This window comes from Arvicola amphibius, chromosome 2, assembly GCF_903992535.2.
Source record: "Arvicola amphibius chromosome 2, mArvAmp1.2, whole genome shotgun sequence".
NCBI classification, from domain to species: Eukaryota; Metazoa; Chordata; class Mammalia; order Rodentia; family Cricetidae; genus Arvicola; species Arvicola amphibius.
In genome coordinates this window covers 7,335,235-7,356,004 of record NC_052048.2, presented here as the reverse complement: position 1 = coordinate 7,356,004, position 20,770 = coordinate 7,335,235, and the positions used below count along the sequence as shown (strand labels likewise).

Here is a 20,770-nt window from a genome sequence, read left to right as displayed (position 1 = left end):
TAATCAGAGAGAACATCACATGACTGCCCCGTACAAAGACACATGGCCAGGCCAGGTCTATGAGAACACACAAAAGCTAACAAGCGTTGCTCTACTCAGGGAGGCTCCTAACTGATGGGAAACAGCTGGGAAGGGTTCTCTAAGTAACCAAGCAACCTTTTAAAGCTTTTGCCTCATTTTATTAAGAAAAAAGTAGAACTCTGAGCGGTTTGGGCAGGAGGATATGATGTTTAAGGTAAGCCTGAGTTTCAGTGAGTTCCAGACCAGTCTGGGCTATAGTGTGAGACCATGTCTCAAAATATCTAAAATACACACATAAAAATAACTTGAAATCTAACATACCTTAACAAAAAGAAAAACACTACTAAAACAGTAACCAATGAGTAGTCTGCTTGAGAAGGGCACCAGAGGAGAAACGCTGCAGTCACAACAGAAAGGATAAGGTAAGAAAACGTGAGCAGCCTCAGCCCTGTGTGCCTTCTCCTACTCACTCCACAGCCACCAACACAAACAACATACTTGACACATTTATTTTACTATTTAATTTACTATTTAATTTACAATAATTTCTCATTCTCCAGCAGTCACTGTACATAATCAGTACTGGAAAGTTATGAGAACTATAAAGCAAGATAAGAATCTATGTGTGTGTTTAAGCTACCACAAGCAGAGCAAAGTGTGACGAAATCTAAGCATTACAGTGGGTGTAGAGGCACATGCCTATAATCCCAGCTCTGGAGAGGTAGACCCAAGATGATAAGGAATTCAAGATCAGCCTCAGTTATATAACAAGTTAAAGATAAGCCTGGGCTTCTTAAAACCCTATCTCACAAAGAGTTCAAGCAGGGCTGGCAAGACGTCAAGTAAAGGATTCCCTGCAAATCTCGACGGCCTGGGTCATCAGGCTTGATGACCCTGCACAGTGGAAGGAGAGAAGTGACCTCTACAGGTTGTCCTTGAGACAGCATGTGCACCACGGTCTCCGCACCACAGGGTGTGCACACACACAAGTACATGTGAGACAATAACAGCAGCAAAGAGAGAAGCGCTGAAGTGGGGGTATGGGAAATACAAGAGGCAGTTTTTCCTTGGGTATTTGTATATTTAACGTGAAATTGGTCAACTGTCAACTTTGTAGGATTCTAGAATAACGTCTACACGTCATCTGAAACTAGTCCTGCACAGTACTCTTCCAGAACATAATCAGCATAGCCATAACTTAGTTCCATCACTAAGGAGTCCGAGTCCTGCCAGGCCTTAACATCACCTAAACACTTCTGCTCCATCCATTGACTGATGACACAAAACAGCCTGGAGCTGCAGAACCAGATGAGCCTGGGTCTGAAACCACCGAGAGCACATATGACCCTGTCACTCTGGAATGCCAGCCTGTGGCAACAATGTCTTCTCCTCTTAAGTGGCATTCAGCAGGGACTTCCATGTCAGCTATCATGGAAGCTAGCTTTTAGATAGTGAGAGTTCAGTGCACACAATGCAACAGCACAGAAAATGGCAGGTGGACACAAATCAGCATCGCTAGGAAACACAAAAGCACTGCCTGGAGCAGGCTTTAGGTTACATCCATGCCAGAAGCTCATCAATTCACCACAACCACTTGACTGACTCCTACATACAAACATGTACAGCTAAGAATGGTGGTACATAGCTGCAAACCCAGCCCTCAGGAGGCTGAAGCAGAAGCATCATGATTTTGAGGCCAGCATGTGTTTATTAGCAAAAACCCTCTCTCGAAATTGAAAATAAGTAAATAAGTAAATAAATAAGTAAATAAAATTTTCATGCTTGTTCTAATAAAAATAGGAAATGAAATAGGAAATAATTTTTTATTTTAAATATGAATTTTATAGAGAAAGACCAGAGTATCCATGGAGTTTTAAGTTAAACACCTCCACATGTCTTGAGAAGATGGCAGTAAGAGGTAAAATTTAAAAGCTGCCAACACAGATGAGAATCCTGTAAATGTCAACAGCCCCAAATATGAAAATATAATGGAGCTCAGATCAGTGGTTTCAACTCAATAAACTGCAATGATAACTTTTAGACTGATCATAGTCCCTTAAAACTATGTAAAAGCCACTCAGCAGACTCACTTCCCTAAGTGTCTCCAGCCATTAAAGGCTTGATGTCTGTTTCTTTAGCTAAGTCTTCTGAGTCAGGGCCTTACTGTGTGTGTGGCCCAGGCAGGTCTTGATCTGCTGACCCCTGCCTCAGATGCCTACATGTTGGGATCATAATGATGCACCACCACATCTGGCTATGCTCTCTCTTACATCATCCGCTGAGTCCCACACAGCAGACCCCAGAGCTACACAACTGACAAAAGGCATGCAGACACTTCTCAACTCACCGCTAAGCCCATCAGCATGTTTTCACCCACTGTGATCTGAATTCTTAGTCCAAACAAAGCGTTCATTCCTTTGAGTTTGAGCTTGTTCATCAGTTGAGTGTGGACTTCATACTCCATAAACGGCAAGAGATTGCTGATAGCTGTGGCATTGGCTTCTGCCTGGGCTTTCTTTTTTAGGCGACATAACCTACACATGAAAATAATTCCGTCAGCCCACAGTGTTCCTGGTACCATCCTAAGAAATGTTCAGATGGGACTCTGGTTCCGCAAAAGACTTCTTTAGAATTTCTGATGTTTTGGGTCTGATCTCCAGCACCACTGAGAAAAAGAAAAGACTCCCTAGAAGCATTCTTAGTAAAACACTAGTCTCAAACAGATTTGCTCTACTATTATCTGCTGCTTTGCCATTACTGTCACTAGGTATGTCTTTACTGAAAGTTCTAGTTCAATTATGCAGGAATTTAAAACCTCAGAATCTCTAGAAATAAAATGATTAATGACCAGAACCACTACACAATTAAAAATCTTAGATTCTAATGCAGGAAAGATGGCTCAACGGTTAAGAACACTGTTCTAGAGAACGCCTATCAAACTCCAGTCCTAAGGGATCTGATGCCCTCTTCTGGTCTCTGCAGGTACCAGGTGTGTGTGCACATGCACACATACACGCAGGCAGGCAAAACACCCATACACATAAAATTTTTAAAAATCTTAGGTTCCATAACTACGTGTGATACAGGATAAAAGAACAGCCGAGAGGTAAGTCAGCTTAGGCACAGAAGTTACTTGTGCACCTATTATGCAACAGAAAGCCTTCAAAGGGACCACAGTTAGATCAACACAGCACTCACAAACAACAGTAATGACAGCCAGAAGACAGTGGTAAAGCACTGAGCTCAGAAAATACTTGCAACATAAAAGTAAACACATTTCCAAACAAAAACAACATTCATTACCAACAGATCATCGAAAAATACTAAAAGAAATAAATATACTTAGTGGGGAGGGGGAAATAATCCCAGATGGGAACAGAAGACAGAAGAGGGGAAAAAAACTAAATAGAATAAAAATATATTTTAGAACAGAACTCACCATAACTTTGGAATTAAGTTGATGTGTAAAAGAGGACAATATCAACAATTCCCTGGACATGAATAGGTACTGTACACCAGGTTTACGACTCTGTACTTCACGGTGTCTTGGGGACACCAGACACAGTTTTCACAAACATACCTTGCCTGGATAAGACAACCTTTCCCAACAACCACTGCATCAGTGGGCAGGTCGATGGTTGTAAAGAGGACATCGGGGACTTTTTGTTTCCGACAGTTGTAACAGTATGTGAGGTGAGCAGGAAATGGCATGTTCAGCTCATCATATGGTATATGGCAGAATCCGCAGCCCACAGGCAAGTTTTCTTCAATCCTAGGTAAATATATGACACTCTACTCAAGATTCAGAACCTGGTCATCCTTAAACAAAGAAAACTAGCAAACAGGTGTCATGGAGATTTCTAAAATACCTGTAACATCTACACAATATATATATTACAGACACAGTATCTATGCATAGACCCACACAGCTTATTCCAGAGCAGGGGAATACCGCTGTGACTGATAAATTGCTAACAACCATGAAGTCAGGGCTACTACTACTCCTCTAAGAAAAAGAGTCATGTTATACTAATTTCGTTGATCATTTGCCATAACGTGACAGAGATGACTTTTGACACAAAAATTAGGAGGGTGAATATCATAAAAACAGAAGGATAGACAGCAAGGATAGCATTTTCCCAATGGTTAATAAATAGAAACACATACACGCCAAACAAACAAACAAACAAAAAACAAACAAAAATGCTTGACTGCCCATGGAAACAGAATGATCAGATATTACTGAGGCTACCACATGCTTTGGTTGCAGGACACATAGATACCAAGCTAGGACTGACCTGCAAACCTCCACCCACCCTGCTAACCAGCTCACAGAGTGCTAAGTGATATACAGGTTTCTGGAGGAAAAAGTATGTTACCCAGCAGTGAACCCTGGGAGCTGCAACACCAAAATGTCAGGCAAATGTGCCCACTGGTGGAATAGCAGCATGACTACTATAAGCAACCTACTACTTTCTGATTGAATTTGAAGCCCACTCCACAGGAGAAAGCGCATACTAGTACTCGTCAGGAGCCCATGGCTGGAGAGGCCATAGATCCTAGTGAGGAACCTATTGTTGTTTTGCAAAATGGGCACGGTATCAAACTGCCATTTATAGCCACAGACTAATACTGCTCTTAGCCTTGTTCAGAGAAGCTTCTATCTACAGGGGTGATGGTTAATGCAAAGACTTCTATGTGGTAAAAGTGCCGAGAATAAGGGATTCAATGTCGAGTATTCAGCCCTAAATAAAACATCTGTATAACCCCACTATGGCCAGGAAACATTGCAAAAGAAAGTGTAGAAAGAATGTTAAGAACACAGCAGGATAGGGAGGAGTTCCCTGAGACACCATCTTCTGTAGTTATCTATACAAGATCTGCACAAAGAGGGACCACTAACATCCCACTGTACACGGAGGAGGAGTGAGGCCCACTACTGCTTGAGAGGCTACTGACACATTGACAGTTAATGGCTGCTGAGGGAAGGAGAATTTTCTTCAGTGGAGTGGTCATTAGTATGTTGTCTGTGCCCCAGTAAGTAACTTCCAAGCCCTGTTCCTAGAAGCAACCCTAATTAAATTCAGTGGGTCACCAAAAGGAGACATGAAAGCAGAGGGACCTGTTAGGGAGAAGTGTTTCAAAGGAAGGGAGAAGAAGTGTCTCAGAGGAATCAGAGGGTGATGAGAGATGGTAATGGAGGACAAAAAACACCAAAATATACTAAATACAGATGTGAAATTACCAAAGAATAAAAAATAAGAAATTATGGGAAAATTTTAACAACAAAAAGGTATTTGAAAAAAAATGTGATAAAAGGTATACACTAAGATTGCTTGTTTCCAGCAACTATTTTTACATTCCTGAGAAGCCAAAAGAACTACTTTATGACATACGTATCACAAAAGCTGACAAGGAGCACCCGGCCGCCCCACGCGCTGCCAGCAGGTCACAGACAGTGGACCCCATACCAGTTATCTAACCTCTTCTATAAAACTGGAATGAATACTTAGAAATAGTATATGGGGTTTCTCTGGAAAATTAACAACTAAATATACCTACCCTACAAATGTAATCTCTGCCTGACAGATGCAAATGCAAGTCCATGTAGCCTGAACTGGCCTAGAATACCACACCAGCCTGCTAAGCCACAATCTGACCTCCTGTTTGAATCCACATTTATTTGAACTCAGGAGGATGACTTAAGTGAAACCATTTTTAATTAAGCACTTTGCATTGATTTGAATATCTACAGCAAAATCACCAGGCACAAAAATCAGAACAGTACAATTTATAAACATCTGAAACACAAAATGTACAGAAAGGACTTTCTGAGTACTGAAATGAAGGTAATCATTTTTCTTTCTACTCTCCGATATTCTCCAAATTATGGCTTGTATGCATTAATAACTCCATGGCTGTGGATGGGATCTGGCTAAAGTAATCAGCAGGTAAGAGCAGTTGCCACCAAGTTTGGTTACCTAAGTTTGATCCCTGGAACTCACATGGTAAGAGGACAGAGTTCACATGTACAAGTTGTCCTCTGAGTACCACCCACACGTCACAGCATGTGTGCAACCACATCCCCTCTATACACACATACAAATAACAGATGTTTTAAAAATGTTTTATTAGAATTTGCTATACTCATCTACACCCAGGACATTTTGGAAAACTTAATAAATTAGGTTTCTAAGACACCGTGGACATAGCTCAGTGACAAAGCACTTGCCTAAATAACATGACAAAATCCTAAACTCAACCACCAGGGATCTTCTGCCTTACTTAGGATAGCAACCAGATAGGACTGTCCTACAGGCATAGCTGACTACAGCCTGCCCAGCAAGCACATGCCCTGGCTCACTCCTCAGCTCAGGAGCTACACTATGCATCAGGCAAATCACTCAGTAGTAGAGTCCAATGCCTCAACAAAGTCCCCTAGCTTGAAGGTGCTAGAATAGACTGGCAAGCATCCACTCAAAAGCAGCTAACTAAGGTCCTCTTCTTTCCCAGGTTAGCATATGATTCTACATTAATCTCTTGCAAAGTTATACTTAATTGGAACTAGAGGACTTTTATACTTTCTTCCTTAGTTTGCATAGTTAAGTTGTTTCGAAACACAGTAGATGTCAATATTAAGATAATAAATCTAACATATTTACATACATTTATTTACATAGACATTGGATAGTTTCATCTGTTGATGAAAATTTTTTTTTTCTTTTCCTAACCCTAACCCTAACCCTAACCCTAACCCCTAACCCTAACCCTAACCCTAAACCCTAACCCTAACCCTAACCCTAACCCCTAACCCTAACCCTAACCCTAACCCTTAACCCTAAACCCTAAACCCTAACCCTAACCCTAACCCTAACCCTAACCCGAAAAATTTTTTTACATTTATGGACGTTAACAGCTTAAAGGTTACAATAATTAAGTAAGTTAAAAGTAAGCTAATCTCACCTAATACTTTCATTTTCCATTTCACATGTATTAAAGTCGTTTTTCATGAAGCTTTAAAGCAGCACAATATAGTACGTGCTTTGACTGTTTTGTGAAAGAGGAATTTATGAAAATAAATTCTACTTGTGGTGATGAGACAAAAAGAAGACAATAAAGTAAAAGAAATTAAAAGGGTCCACTTGAATTCTTCTATAGTGAGTCCTACATGGGACTTTATCAAGACACCAAGGTGAAGTATAAGACAATGTTCTGGGATAGCCATACACTGTGTGAGAACGTATTTCTGTTACTGGTGTAATAAAAGCTGAACAGTCAATAGCTAGTAAGAGGTCAGACAGACTTCCGTGGATAGAGAGGACTCTGAGAAGAAGAAGAGAAGAAGCATGGAGAGAAAACAAGAGGTGCAAGATGGAGGAGAGGTAATACCACATGACAGAACACAGATTAGCATCAATGCGTTAATTTAAGCTATAGAACTAAAGCTTTTGTACAAGAGGTCTCTGTAGTTATTTGCAGGCTGGTGCAAGGGCAGAATCCTACACAGCTGTTACCAAGTTCCTGGTACTGGCTGTGACAGTCCCCAACTGCCTGCCAACTACACAGAAAAACCTCCCGAGCTCTGAGATTTTAAAAAAAAATCAACCTCTCCCTTCTCTGTTTAGGAAAGCAAGCCATGACAACCTCTGTTCCAAAGAGCCCTCCACAGTGCCTTCCTGAAGAAACCGAGGGTTCAGTACAGCTGCCGTGCCAGATGCTGATAAAATACAGACTTCTTCACTAGAAGAGAGGGGAAAAAACACAGCAAAGTCACATCAAATGCAGATGGCAAAACTACTGCAAATTAAAAGATAAATTAACAGTAATAGCTTCCTGAAAGATTAAATAGTTCAAACTGTAAACTCAGTAATAAGCTACCAAACTGTATTACTCTAAATATCTATGAATATTTATTAATATTATTCTAAAAGTACAACTATAAAAATTATCTATAGCACTATAGTTTAACCTGAATTAGAATCACAAAAGTATCTAAAACAGTATCCAAAATATATCAGATGATAGACTGTATCTTTCATATATATATATATATATATATGACAGAAAACTTACTTTAAAAGGAATTCTTGTAAATTCTTCATTACAAACTGCCTGTCTTAAAAGCAAAACTAATTAGACAATAACAAATGGAACTGCTGAGCGGTATCACCCACAGCAAGTGAGACAGTAGCAGATGAGGAACGAGAGAGAGAGAGAAGAAGAAGGACAAAGTGTACAGAGCAAGACAAAAGCCAGAACATGAAGTCTGAGCACATGGCACCAGGCTTTCAGGCAGACTGGCTGCGAGCACTTAAGGAACAGCCAGAGTTCAGGACAGCAGTGTGCATCGAAGAGTTCCATCAATAACAGCAGGAAGGAAGGGTTGGAACAGGAGAAAAAGTTAATAAAGACAAAATTTAGATGCAGAGATATTTTGAGAGAAGTAGCTTCTGGCACATGAATCCAGACTATGAAGGAAACTCAATGAACTTAGAGGTGCTTGTGCCCATGACACAGCTTTAAATTCACTATGACGTCTTCCTTACACTTTGCACATGTGCATGCACGCCCCAGGACCCACACATGCCTCTCCTCTGCATTTGTGCCACTCATGTTACATCCCTATGACTTCGAACAAGCACCAGTCGTCACTGGCACTTCTAAGTGACGGACACTCATATTCCACTTCCGGTAACATTCCCACCCTATTCCAGACTTCCGGTCCTCTGGGGTCCTGAACAATACAACTTACCACAGATGTCATACTTCTCCAACGGAATGTAAATTTCATGGCAAAAATCATGCCTTAAGCATCAAATCCTTCAGGCATAAAAGCATATGGCTAAACAAGGCAGACTTCCTTACCAGTGAGCAAGGCGGAGCAGTTATCTAAGTTGGTAGCTAACAAGCGGGGAAGCTACTAGGAGGCTGGAGAGATGGCTCAGTAGCTGAGAGCATTTGTTACTCTCATAAAGGACCCAGGCGTGATTCCCAGTCCTCAAGGGTGGCTCACAACCACCTATAACTACACACCTATAACAGGCACACACATGGTATACATACATGCAGGCAGGCAGGCAAAACATTCCTACACATAAAGTAAAAGAAATAAATCTTTAGAAAAATCTATTCAGTAGTAATAGAAAGATTCAAAGGTATAATACATGGCTTGAAACAGTAAATACCATGGCAGTAATATTCACATTTACTGCAAGTTAATGACCTTTCTCTGACAGTAATGATGAACACATGAATAGAGATTCTGGTAGTAAGAATTATGCAAAGTAGAGTAGAGAAGACAGACAGCACAGGATCAAACGGCTCCTTAACTACCACAATTACCAACTTTCCAGAAGGCCATGAGGATGAGTGCCTGCAGGCTGAAGATGGATGCCCCAACAGTACAGAAGAACTTTGGGTGACTGTCCAGGCAGTGAGATGTCTCTGTGATTTCTAGAGTTTTGTAAGTTGCTTACTTCTCATTTACTTAGGTAATATTATATCCTTCTGGAGTCTTTGATGAAGAATAGATAGTTATAGTTGTTTTTCTTTGTTATGATAAAAGATAAAATGGATATAAATATGGTAACTGTAGTTTTTGTTTGATACCTGTTTTGTTATATGTAATTTTACTATGTTAAAGTTAAAGGAAAGTTCCTTTCCTTCTTAAACAGAAAAGAGGAAATGGTGTAGGAGGTCCTTCTGTTTACATGTTGTTTTCATTGCTTAATCAATAAAAACACTGCTTGGCCTGATAGGGCAGAACTTAGGTAGGCAGAGAAGAGAGAACTGAATTCTGGGAGGAAGAAAGGAGAGTGAGAGAACCACCATGGAGCTGCCTGGTGAGACATGCTGAATCTTTCCCAGTAAGCCACGATCTCGTGGTGAACACAGATTAATAGAAATGAGTTAAATCAAGATGTGAGAGTTAGCCAATAAGAGGCTGGAGCTAATGGCCAACCAGTGTTTTAATTAATAGTTTCTGTGTGATTCTTTCAGGTGTAAGCTAGCCAGGTGGCCGGAACAAGGGGCCTCAGTCCCTGTAACAGATGAGGTTCAAGGATGATAAAATAACTAAAAGCAAAGAAGACTGTATGTGCCTAAACAACAGGGTCAGAACTGGACATGAAGGCATAAATGCTGATGGTGGAAGAGCATTAGGTTCTAACCTGAAAGTAAACTTCATAATTTGAAATGTTGTAGACGGTGTCACTGGATCAGCAAGTCCAAAACATACTCCAAAGTCAGTGGTAAGAGAAGACTAGTAACAAGAAAGCCATATTCTAGCTGCAAGGAGGTAGAGAGCTGACAAGTGACCAGGGCAGAAGGACAGGTGGTGCAGGAAACCAGCAGCAGAGAGCATAGACGGTCTGCACAGCTCTTGGCTGGCCTGGAATTCACTATGTTGCCCAGGCTGGCCTTGAACTCACTGAGAGGCTTCTGCCTCCCAAGTGCTGCCTGAAGACTACCTAGAGACAGTTGGCGATTCCTTCACAAGACACCTAGAGCCCCACCAGACGCCCCAGTGGAAGAGTCAGCCACTGAAGTGCTACTGGACGAGGACGACTAAGGGGCGTGCCAGTTACTACACACTCCTGTGACACTTCAAAGTTCAGAACAGTTTGTATCCCCATCAGTTTAGCAGACGAGCCAAGGCTCTGGAATTCACAGCGATCACGGGGGCAGGAGGCACCGGGAACCTGGTCTGACAGACTCAAGGCCCAGCTGGCCTCCCCACTGCTCCTCTTCTCTGATGTGCATCACATCTCTCCCAGTTCACAGGTCCAGCAAATCACAGGGTAAGAAAATCCAAGCAGCCATTTACCAGATGCTGGTTGACTCGCTGTAGCCCACTACAGCATGGCAGCCTAAGGCTTTAGCGTGTGACTTTATCTCCTGTCTGATTTCTGCCCACCACGCATCTCGAGTTTCTGGTTCATCTGAAACATAAAGTTGAAGTCAGTTGACTACTCAGCAGCATATTATACGTTAACAGGAAATGTCTGCAGGCACCCTGACTCAGGGAGATGGAAGTACTGCCCCACACTTTACACTTCCTGTCCTTTAAGGTGCTGACAGTGACAGTCAGGCAGACCATTCGGCTCTACTAGCTTTCCCACTTCAAGGGACATTTGCAGGGCATGTCTTTTAGCATATGCCGTATTTTGTCACAGCTATAACATACGGCAGAGGTCTCAACCTTCCAGGTTCCAATCTGCTTTGTTGGCTTGACTGATTTGGGGGACAGGATCTCACATAGCTCAGGCTGGATTCAAACTCACATAGGGAGCTGAGGATAACCTTGATCTGATCCTTCTGCCTCTGTCTTCTGAACGCTAGGGTGCAGGCATGTGCCATCACACCCAGGTCAAGATTCTAAACTGAGAGGACACATTGTGTCTCATCTCAGTGAGTGAATGAATACCTTATATGTCCTATGCATAAATTTGATTTAAATTCTGACTTCATATTCTATCACCAACTTTTATAATCCACTACATTCCGAGTTCTATCCAAGGTAGATTCACCAATACTTATAAATGGTAAAAAAAAAAAAAAATTATTTGCCATTCTTTTATAAAGATGTAAGTAAGTCCTAGGCAAAGTAACGGCATTAAAAGGACAAGCTAATCTAAAAAGAAAAAAAATGATAGGGGTCAGAAAAGAAAGAAAGTACATTTAAAAAGTTAACACAAATAATTTGGTTAATAAAGAAGGGAAAATTTCAAACACACAATTATAAACTCCATACATGGCCTGTAACTTCAAAAGCAGCTATGGTCATGGTGACCTATGCCTGAAGTCCTGGCTGCTTGAGAAGCTGAGAACATGAGTTTAAACCTGGCCTTCTCAACAAGCTAGGGTTCCTGTCTCTACCATAACAAAGACTGCTTAGACACTAGGGATAAGCTAAGTGGTAGAGGCAGATATAGAGGCCCTGTATTCACTAAAATCCCCTGTGATGGGGAAGTATGGATGAAGGAGGGGCCCCATGCTTTCCAATCATCTGCGTTTTGTGAGTTAACAATAACAGCAAGTAAAACTCATTCTCCAGGGGCAAAGGGTTAGAGCCAAAAGTGGCTGCTAACAACGAGCGTATCCTGACTTGGTTCTTTCTTGTGGTCAGTGCCCCTTTGGAAGAAGGACTTTGGAAGGTCAATGCTAGAACTTCAAGCTAAGCTCTTACTGCAGATGTTTTACACAAAGGTGCTACTAGTACAGAAAACCAAGCAGACACCGCTTTCTATTTTTATGCATAGTTAGATCAAATTCTCAGCAGAGGTTTTCAAAACAAATACGGGGGAAGTCTACTCACTAGTAAAGTAGAGAAGAAACGAAGGAAGGAAAGGTTAAGAAGCATGCTAGAACTCACATCCCTGGGATGAGTATGTCTCCTCCGCATGGAGGGGACGAAGGAGAGGGGTAAATGTCAGCCAGCTCTTGATTTAGTCTGGGGTCTGAGACAGAGCTACCCTAAAACTTTCCTTCAGAGAGAGATAAAGAAGCGCAGACTTGAGGAAATTGGGGAAGGATGAAAGAATAAGATAAAGGAAAGAAGAAAGAGAACAGAAAGGCTACATTCCCATACTATGGACTGAGAAATACACAAACATTCAGGTAGTCTTTTGTATCTACAGCTCATTCCAAACTTGTTCTCACATTCTGGCTGAAATGCACACGTTAAGACCACAGTCACCTCTGCTACAGGACACGCCTGCCTTTTTGGTATTCTCTTTGTTTGAGATGGGACTGGTCAAGTAGCCTCAAACTCACAACAGTGATCAAGCTGCTGGAACTTGCCACAATCCTCCTGTCTCTGTCTCCCCAGTGTGAGGATGACAAGTGTGAGTCACCACATCTGGCTGGACATGTATGCTGGTAATGTCAATTTAACATTCATGTCACCGCATCCTTTTCCAGAAGGAAATTGTAGTAGAGAACAAGCTATTACCGATGTAGTGTTCTCATCTATCAAATTATTTATAGTTCTAAGAAAATAAGTATAACAAATAGAAATAATTTTGTCTAGAAAATAATTGGTTTGCTAAACACTGTATCAGGTAAGTCTAACTTTTCTCAAACTCATTAATGGAATTTGCTATTTACTTTCTGAATCAGCCTAGAAGTGTAGACTACTTTCTAAGGTAACCTTTGTCCACCATGTTATAATGGTTTCCTCACAGTGGACCCACCTTATCTATACCACAAGTAACACATGGTGGATTCCCTGTTTTTTAAAAAAGGGCTTTATAGGTAGCAGTCTACAATAGCATTCTAAGAATAATGAGGAAATGGAGGGAACTAATTATTTTAAGCTTGAAAATTACTTATTAGAAATGCCCAGCATGTTCAAATGGAGCAATATTAAAAGTGCCCTTGAGGTATTTGTAACTACGTAGAATACAGTTACTCCACATCAGACTTACCTTAGTATAACATAAAACAACAGATAGTTGAACAAAGCCATGGAAGAAAAAGTGGCTGATTAAACCTTAAAGAGAGCGAGAGCAAGAGCGAGCTGGCTGAGCACAAGTGCAGCATTCACACCCCTCAGGCAAGCTCACAAGCAGCCATCCAAGTGCATGAGATGCCAGTACTGTACTTAGCAAAGTATCGACAGGTGTACAAAGCTACTTAGATGACATGGGCACCAAGAAAGCAAATGGCATGTGTCCACACTCTGGAAATGTTAAATTTGGTTTGGGCTAAAGCAAAAGCTAAGGAACAAAGGGTTTGCGAAGCAGATTTGGCAAACAGGAGCCAGGAACGGTGATGTTTTGGCGCATGCTCGGGTCAGGTGACAGCATGGACTGAAAACTATGGCAGCTCACTGAAATGGTCACAGAAAGGAATGGCCCTAGAGTCCAGGAGAGCGAGGCAAGCGCACAGGAGGAGCCCTTTGTCACTAGTCACCGCGGCAACCATGGCCACTGCACTGTCCACAGGCGCAAGGGATCCATGTTATAGACTAATCAGTTTAGTTAGTATTTTAAAAGATTCTATTTATCTTTAAAGCCTGCACTACAATCATGGCAAAGATGCGCCACAGACTCAGAGTATTTATAATTAGTATGATCTTATTATCAATAAAAAAAAATCAGCTATCTCACATTTAATCTCTGTAATGGACTTTTTAAAAGTTTATTAACTGCTAACTAAATTTTAATAGGAAACACACTATTAAACCTATTTATTTTATTCACTGTACCAAAGCATAAATCTGACATTCTATCATCCTTTTATAAAAAGAAAACAGAGTCCAGCTTTAAATCCATGTAGTACCTGGGTGCAATATTAGCCGTTTTAGGAAAATACAGCTGAGATGTAAACTTATTTAACAAACATTCCAAAAGTAATAAGAAAATGATTTCCACATTAAATACCATATTCCTAGCAGCTATACAATTATTTCTAATTTAAAAAATTAGGAAAAATTAAATCTTAATTATTATACAAATTACATTTCACACTATTTTTAAGATTTTTTTCTATGGGTCAAACTTTTTCTAGGTTATACAAATCTCCTAACATCTTTCTGCAGCTGCCATGCACTGAGCTTCGCTTCAGCACACTGCTGGTTCTTAGGGTGCTGCCACTGTGGCTGGCACTACAGCCCCTCTGTTCTACTGGCGCTTTCTAGAGCATGGTCACAGCTGGATATCTTGCCATCTCTCTGTTTCAGAAGTGTGGGTGGAACTACTCAAGATTAAAAGCCAATGTGTATCTCGGGAAGAGATGGTCAGCTCAACAGAAAACGCCTGCACTAAGCTCAGCCCGTTAGTGGTTTCAGGCAACTACACATCCATAGCCAAGGCAAACCTGCCTCCCCAAAGTGCTGAAATCAGTTCTGTCTCGAGAGACGCAACATATTTTTGTTTGCTTGCTTGTTTGTTTGTGCGCTGAAAGATGGCTCAGCAAGTAGCCCAAACTAGCCTCAAACTCACAATCCTGCCTCAGCTTCAAATGTACCATGATTATTGAGTATAAGCCATCATATCCAGCTCAACCGAACTGGAAAATGAGTAGGAGGAGATAAAGGTGTTGGGCTGGATGAAGCAAAGGCTGAACATGATCATCACACTGCTGAGGGATGCAGGGAAGCTGCACTCCCAAACACTGAAGTAACAGAAATCAAAGAGTTCAGGCTCAACAGAGTATACAGACTCAAACTGGGTAGACATTAGAACCAGAAAAAGATCCTCACTGCACTGGAAGTGGTAGGCTGGGCGAGAGAGAATATCTAAGCCTAGAAGTCACTGTGGTAACTAACTGGCATACAAACCATACTGCATCTAACTGAATGCTGCTACTTTTCACAGCCGGACATATAATCCACTCTAACTGAAACCTCACTGTCTATACATCATGTAACAGAACAGTCCTCATCCAAATCACTGGTGCTCACAGCAAGCACGCCTTGCATGCTGCTGCTAAGACCTCCTGGCCTCAGCACTTCCTGAAGACCGAGTACAGTTGAGAATCAAAAGCTGTCTGCATCCATCTCAGCTCTCACCTCAGCATCAGTGCCCCAGAAAAGAGCAGCTGAGACCCTCAGCAAAATCCGCACAACTTCTAACTAATGACTAGTTAGCTCCCACAACTAAGTAAACCAGCCGTGAACAGGATGGCAACCTGGCTTAGTCATGTCCCTGGTGCCAATGCCAGGCTCCACTTATATGGGCATGCCACAAGCATTCACTGACAGTGTCAAGAGTGTCTAAGGTTTGTTAAAACAAACAAAATGAATGAACAAATTCAGGTGCTATTCCGTGCTATTTCCCTTCAACCAACTGACTCACATTTGTTTTGTTTTAGACTAGGTTTCTCTACACAGCCCTACTGTCCTGGAACTCACTCTGTAGCCCAGGCTGGCCTTGAACTCACAGAGATCCACCTGCCTCTGCCTCCCGAGTGCTGGAATTAAAGGTGTAAGCCACTACACTCACATTTTCATACAATTAAATGTTTTTTAAAGTAATAAACTTATTTTTCAAATTTTTAACTGAATTTTTGCTCCCAAAATGAGCTTTCTAAAAACATGATTGTGATTAACAAAAAGGCAGCATTTTTTTTTAATTTCAAACTAAAGCTTACCTTATAACTCGTCTATCATGATCGAAGAAAAAATAGGCATTAAGTCCTAAAATTCACGATTCATCTAAAAATATTCTTAAAAAAAATCTCAAAACCAAAAGCAGCAATCTCCTTTTAAACAACTGATTGTTCCTAATTCTGGACATAAGACATCAACTCAAAAATCCTGTGTGAAGCTAGCACCTCCCCTTGCCTGAGAGCTGACAGACACCTGTTCTGCATGCCACATGTACAAGCAAACCCTGCTAACATCATGCTTCAAGCACATCACCCAAGGCTAGGAGTGTAGGGTCCCGAAGCCAGGTCACTTAGGCTGCGACTGTGGCTCGGCTACCTCCACCAGTTCCTTAAGAAAATACTGCCTCGCTTTGTTCACCTACAGAACAGGATAGTCTCCCTCAGAGACCTTTAAGACGCAAATGACCTGCTACTGTAAAGCATTCAGATGGGTCTGGCATGCTGCAAAATCCTCAAGCCTCTCCAGCTTGTGTCCAGGTCTGTGAAGAGGCGGTGTCTGTCACGATGACCAAAAGGCATGCTATCACAATCTCATTACCGGAATCTCCTGGCAGCCCTGCTGTGTGAAGAGCAGTAATGGCTCAGCCTCCTTTCCAGCTGTTAACTTTCACCCTCCCCCTGCCCTGCTTTTCTCAAATTCTACAGAATAGAAGAATCAGGAAATAAAGGGTAACAACATATTAAATTCTCAATTCATGAAAAGGGTTTGCTTCTTCCTAGGGCATAAAAATGCCCCACCACTGTGGCTAAGATGGGACAAGATGGAGGCTAAGCCGGACCCTTTGTACTCTGAAGGAACTAGCAGAGCATCAGAGGAGCACAGGCTAAGACTGCCTCACAAATGCTGCAGGTTTACAACAGCACAGAGCAGCATTCATATGGGGTTAGGTATCTTACTGCAAGAATTAGAACCCTCTGAAACCTTACAGACAGCCTTCAAAGGTGAGCTTAGGAATTAGCACAGCCCCCAACAGTTAGCCATGTCTGCTTCCACTCTGTATACCACATGACACAGTAACATACTTCATACTTTTCTATCATCTAAGAACACAGGTTTCATAAAGACAAGGTGACTGTCGATTTTTTGTCCTCTAGTGCCTAACTGTATAGTACAAAAAATACCCAATTCAGTCATGTATCACTCAATGATAGAGACATGTGTCCTGAGAAATGCCACACTGGCCAGTGTTCACCACTGTGAAAACATCATGGCATGCAATGACACATGTAAGGCATCCAGTCCCAAGGCAAACTGATCTGACGGTCCAGCTATGATGCATGATCCATGACCAAAAAGTCACTATGCAGCAGCAAACTGTAAAAGCTGTGTGGCATATTCTCACCCTATAAGGTCTGAGCTAACAAAGTCTAGTAACTAACAAGTGGTTCTCACTTGGAACTCTCCTTTCTCCTGCTCTTGGATGACTATTATCAAACTGGCTGGAGTCTCACATTGTTTAGGGTGTCAAAGAACTAAAGAAATAAAGGATGAACAATTTTAAATTAAAAACAATATCAACAATTGTTATTCTTACCAATGGGGTCAATTAATTGTTTGGGTTTTTTGTTTGTCTGCTTGTTGTTTTTTAACCCTTGTGTATGGGCATTTGCCCGCACTTATGGCTGCATCATGTACATGCAAGTAACCCGTGGAGGCCAAAGAGGGTCCTGGATCCCCTGGAATTAGAGGTAGAGACAGCTGTGCGCTGCCATGTGAGTGCTGGGAATTGAGCATAGGTCCTGTGGAGGAGCAGCCAGTGCTCTTAACTACTGAGTCCAGGCCTAAGTGTGGTCAATCCGTGACATTTTGACATTATGGGATAGCAATAGCAAAATACTTCTGAATTACAGGGAACATACAAAAACTATGTGAATATATTTACCAAACATGTCACATTTTCTTCAGAATTATCAAATTGTTTTTCTAAACTAATATCAAAATTAGCCTTATTTCTAAAGGTAACTACCCTAAGGCCTGGATCATAGGGTGGCATCATGGACATATTAAACTAAAGGTGTTATCTTTATACTCTAACTGCACTGTAAATCGTTTGGCTCATTCTTCTGAGAACAGTCCCACATCATAACGGGCTGGCCCTGGAACTACCTACACAGCCCAGCCTGCCGCCTCTCATCCCTCCACTCTCCACATGTGGCTCCATATCCACTTCTCTTCTGCACACTTCCCATGGCATTACTCAGTGATGGCAAGATATACCGCTTCTTCAACCATGTCTGTCCTTGCCAAACTGCTGCTCTGTTTGCTTGAGATAGTACTCTGTGCCCTGGAGATTTAATTTCTGCCTCTTCCTTTTATAAAACTTCTCTGTCATTTGACCAACAACTATCACACCTAAAAGTGGCTGTTCTGACAAGATTTCACTTCCTTAAGTTGTGATCGATATCATTTTTATGCACAACCTATTTTTCTAATTTTTGAAAGCTAACCATGTATTGGAATATATTCTTACTTTATAAAACAAATCTGATAGGGTATATTTCATTTTCTCACTAAAAAAAAAATCAATCAATAAAACATAAACATTTTCATTTCGTGGTAAAACCCTGTCTAGAAAACAGAGGTACCTTCCTTAAGAGTCATAAATTAGGATCCCTCTACATTTGTGCAGGCTGACAAAGCCAGATTGTGAATGTGACTCACGCGTTGCCAAACAATACCCATCAGAGCTTTTACCTTTGATGCCTGCGTACAGAGAACACTGCAAGGAAAGCATCACCTAAAATGCTGAGTCCTTTGGTGCTTTTGCTTTGCTATAAAATACACTGACACAAAGAACTTGAAAAATTCTTTAAATATCAGCTTTAGTGCTTAATTAAAATAGTACCAAATTTTAATTCCAAAAATAATTTTAATATTTATATTAGTAAGGAAATATGTTTTTATCAAAAAGAAACTAATTGACATTACTAAAACACATCATCAGCTGTCAATTTTTCTTGTTTTTTTTAATTGCTACAGACTATATTCAAATTACTTATAAGAAAAGTTGGAATCTCACGTGGGAGGAGGAAAACTTGCAGATGTATATCTCCCTAAAAATCTGTACTGCTATGAAATTTTGGAACACGTCTAGCATTGTACATGAAAATGTTAAGAGTCACATTTCCAGGTAATTTATAAAACAGTAAATATATTCTATTAAATCTAATCGTGCAGGTTAAACATGCTTTAAGGTTTATCAGGCTGGCTGTTTAATGTATTTAACAAATGCTGCTTGATGATAAAGCTAATGCCTGTATCACTTACCAGATATGAAAACATTGGCCAAAATGCACAAATAGAATTTAATTATATCCTGAAAGTTAGTCACATAAGCAAAGTTATTCATAATTTATAATATGGTTTTGATTCACTTTAGCGCATATATTTTATACTTGCATTTCTATGCAAATTACAAGTTGTAACATAACTATTACAGAATGCATCCACGTAACTGAATTGATCTATTTAATCTAGAACATCTCTAAAACCTCACTGAGCTGCCATAATTTCTGTCAGCATATGTAATACTGAATGACCAGTAAAATACCTGAATTGAAACTATTCCAGTCTAGCAGTTTGTAAGATCTTGTGTTACCCATAATTCCGACAAAAGCTGAGTTCAAAACAGCAAATTAGTTGATCAGTTTTAGGTGCAGAATAGTTGAAATAAAAGAAAAAACTACAAACAAGAACACAATTGACAACAGCACTTGACAGGAACTGGAAGACAGACAGCAGAGTTAATAGGAAATAGAGACAGGAAAGGCAGGAGAACAAGCTCCAGTGACCTGGAATGAACTGTCTAGTCGTTTGGTCACCTGGATGCTTGGGAACCACCCTGTCCTTCTGTTTATGCTTCCACTTGCCTGGCATTTAACAAAAGACGGCACTCTAAGAACTCAGAAGCCATCACCAAGAGAACTAGTAGCAATGTGTTTTTGTTTTGTTGTTGTTGTTTTGTTTGTTTTTGTTTATTCAAGACAAGGTTTCTCTGTGCAACAGCTCTGGCTGTCCTGGAACTCGCTATGTAGACCAGGCTGGCATTAAACTCACGGAGATCTGCCTGGCTGTGCCTTCCAAGTGCTGGAATTAAGGAGTGTACCACTACCACCCTGCTGGGGCAATTGTTTTAAAATAAGATTGTTTCCCTTTCCCACTGAAATGAAATTAAAATGTCTCGCATTTACTAGTTAAAAACTAACTGCAGGGCATTGCACGCGGATCCCAGCAAGCCTCAGTCTCTCCCAGCACAGCAGCTCATCCCACTCCCTCATCACCGGGACAGTCGAATCCAGATTTCATGGACTATTACCATCCAGCTTTTCTCAACAAATTATGTCTTTTTTCCATAAAAATTACACAAGGGGCTTAGAGAAGCTGTTAGGTAAATGTTCCGTTTTAGTGCATAATATATAAAAGAATTCAAAGAGAGTTTATTTTAAATCAAAATAAGATATTAGGACCATTAGCATATACATTTGATAAGTATTAAACCAAAAACAAGGCAAGCTAAAAATGTAACTCTATAGCATCTCATAGTATTTAGGTACAGATACATGTACTTGAACTTTTAAGAATAGTTCATTAGTAATAACTGAGGCTTCCCATGCATGATGGACAGCCATTCTGAGA

General features: G+C 40.8%; 1 protein-coding gene across 4 annotated transcripts in view; it reads right to left on the bottom strand.

Annotated features, from left to right (window-relative positions):
• The window catches only part of C2cd5 (C2 calcium dependent domain containing 5), a 97,628-nt gene that overhangs the window by 27,021 nt on the left and 49,837 nt on the right, over positions 1–20,770 (bottom strand). For all 4 annotated transcript variants that reach the window (XM_038321028.1, XM_038321030.1, XM_038321029.1 and 1 more), the window contains 4 exons: positions 10,847–10,961; positions 7,666–7,761; positions 3,602–3,793; positions 2,369–2,555 (listed from right to left, as the gene is read on the bottom strand). In XM_038321028.1, coding sequence (XP_038176956.1) covers positions 2,369–2,555; positions 3,602–3,793; positions 7,666–7,761; positions 10,847–10,961 — 590 coding nt within the window. The remainder of the gene's footprint in view (positions 1–2,368; positions 2,556–3,601; positions 3,794–7,665; positions 7,762–10,846; positions 10,962–20,770) is intronic.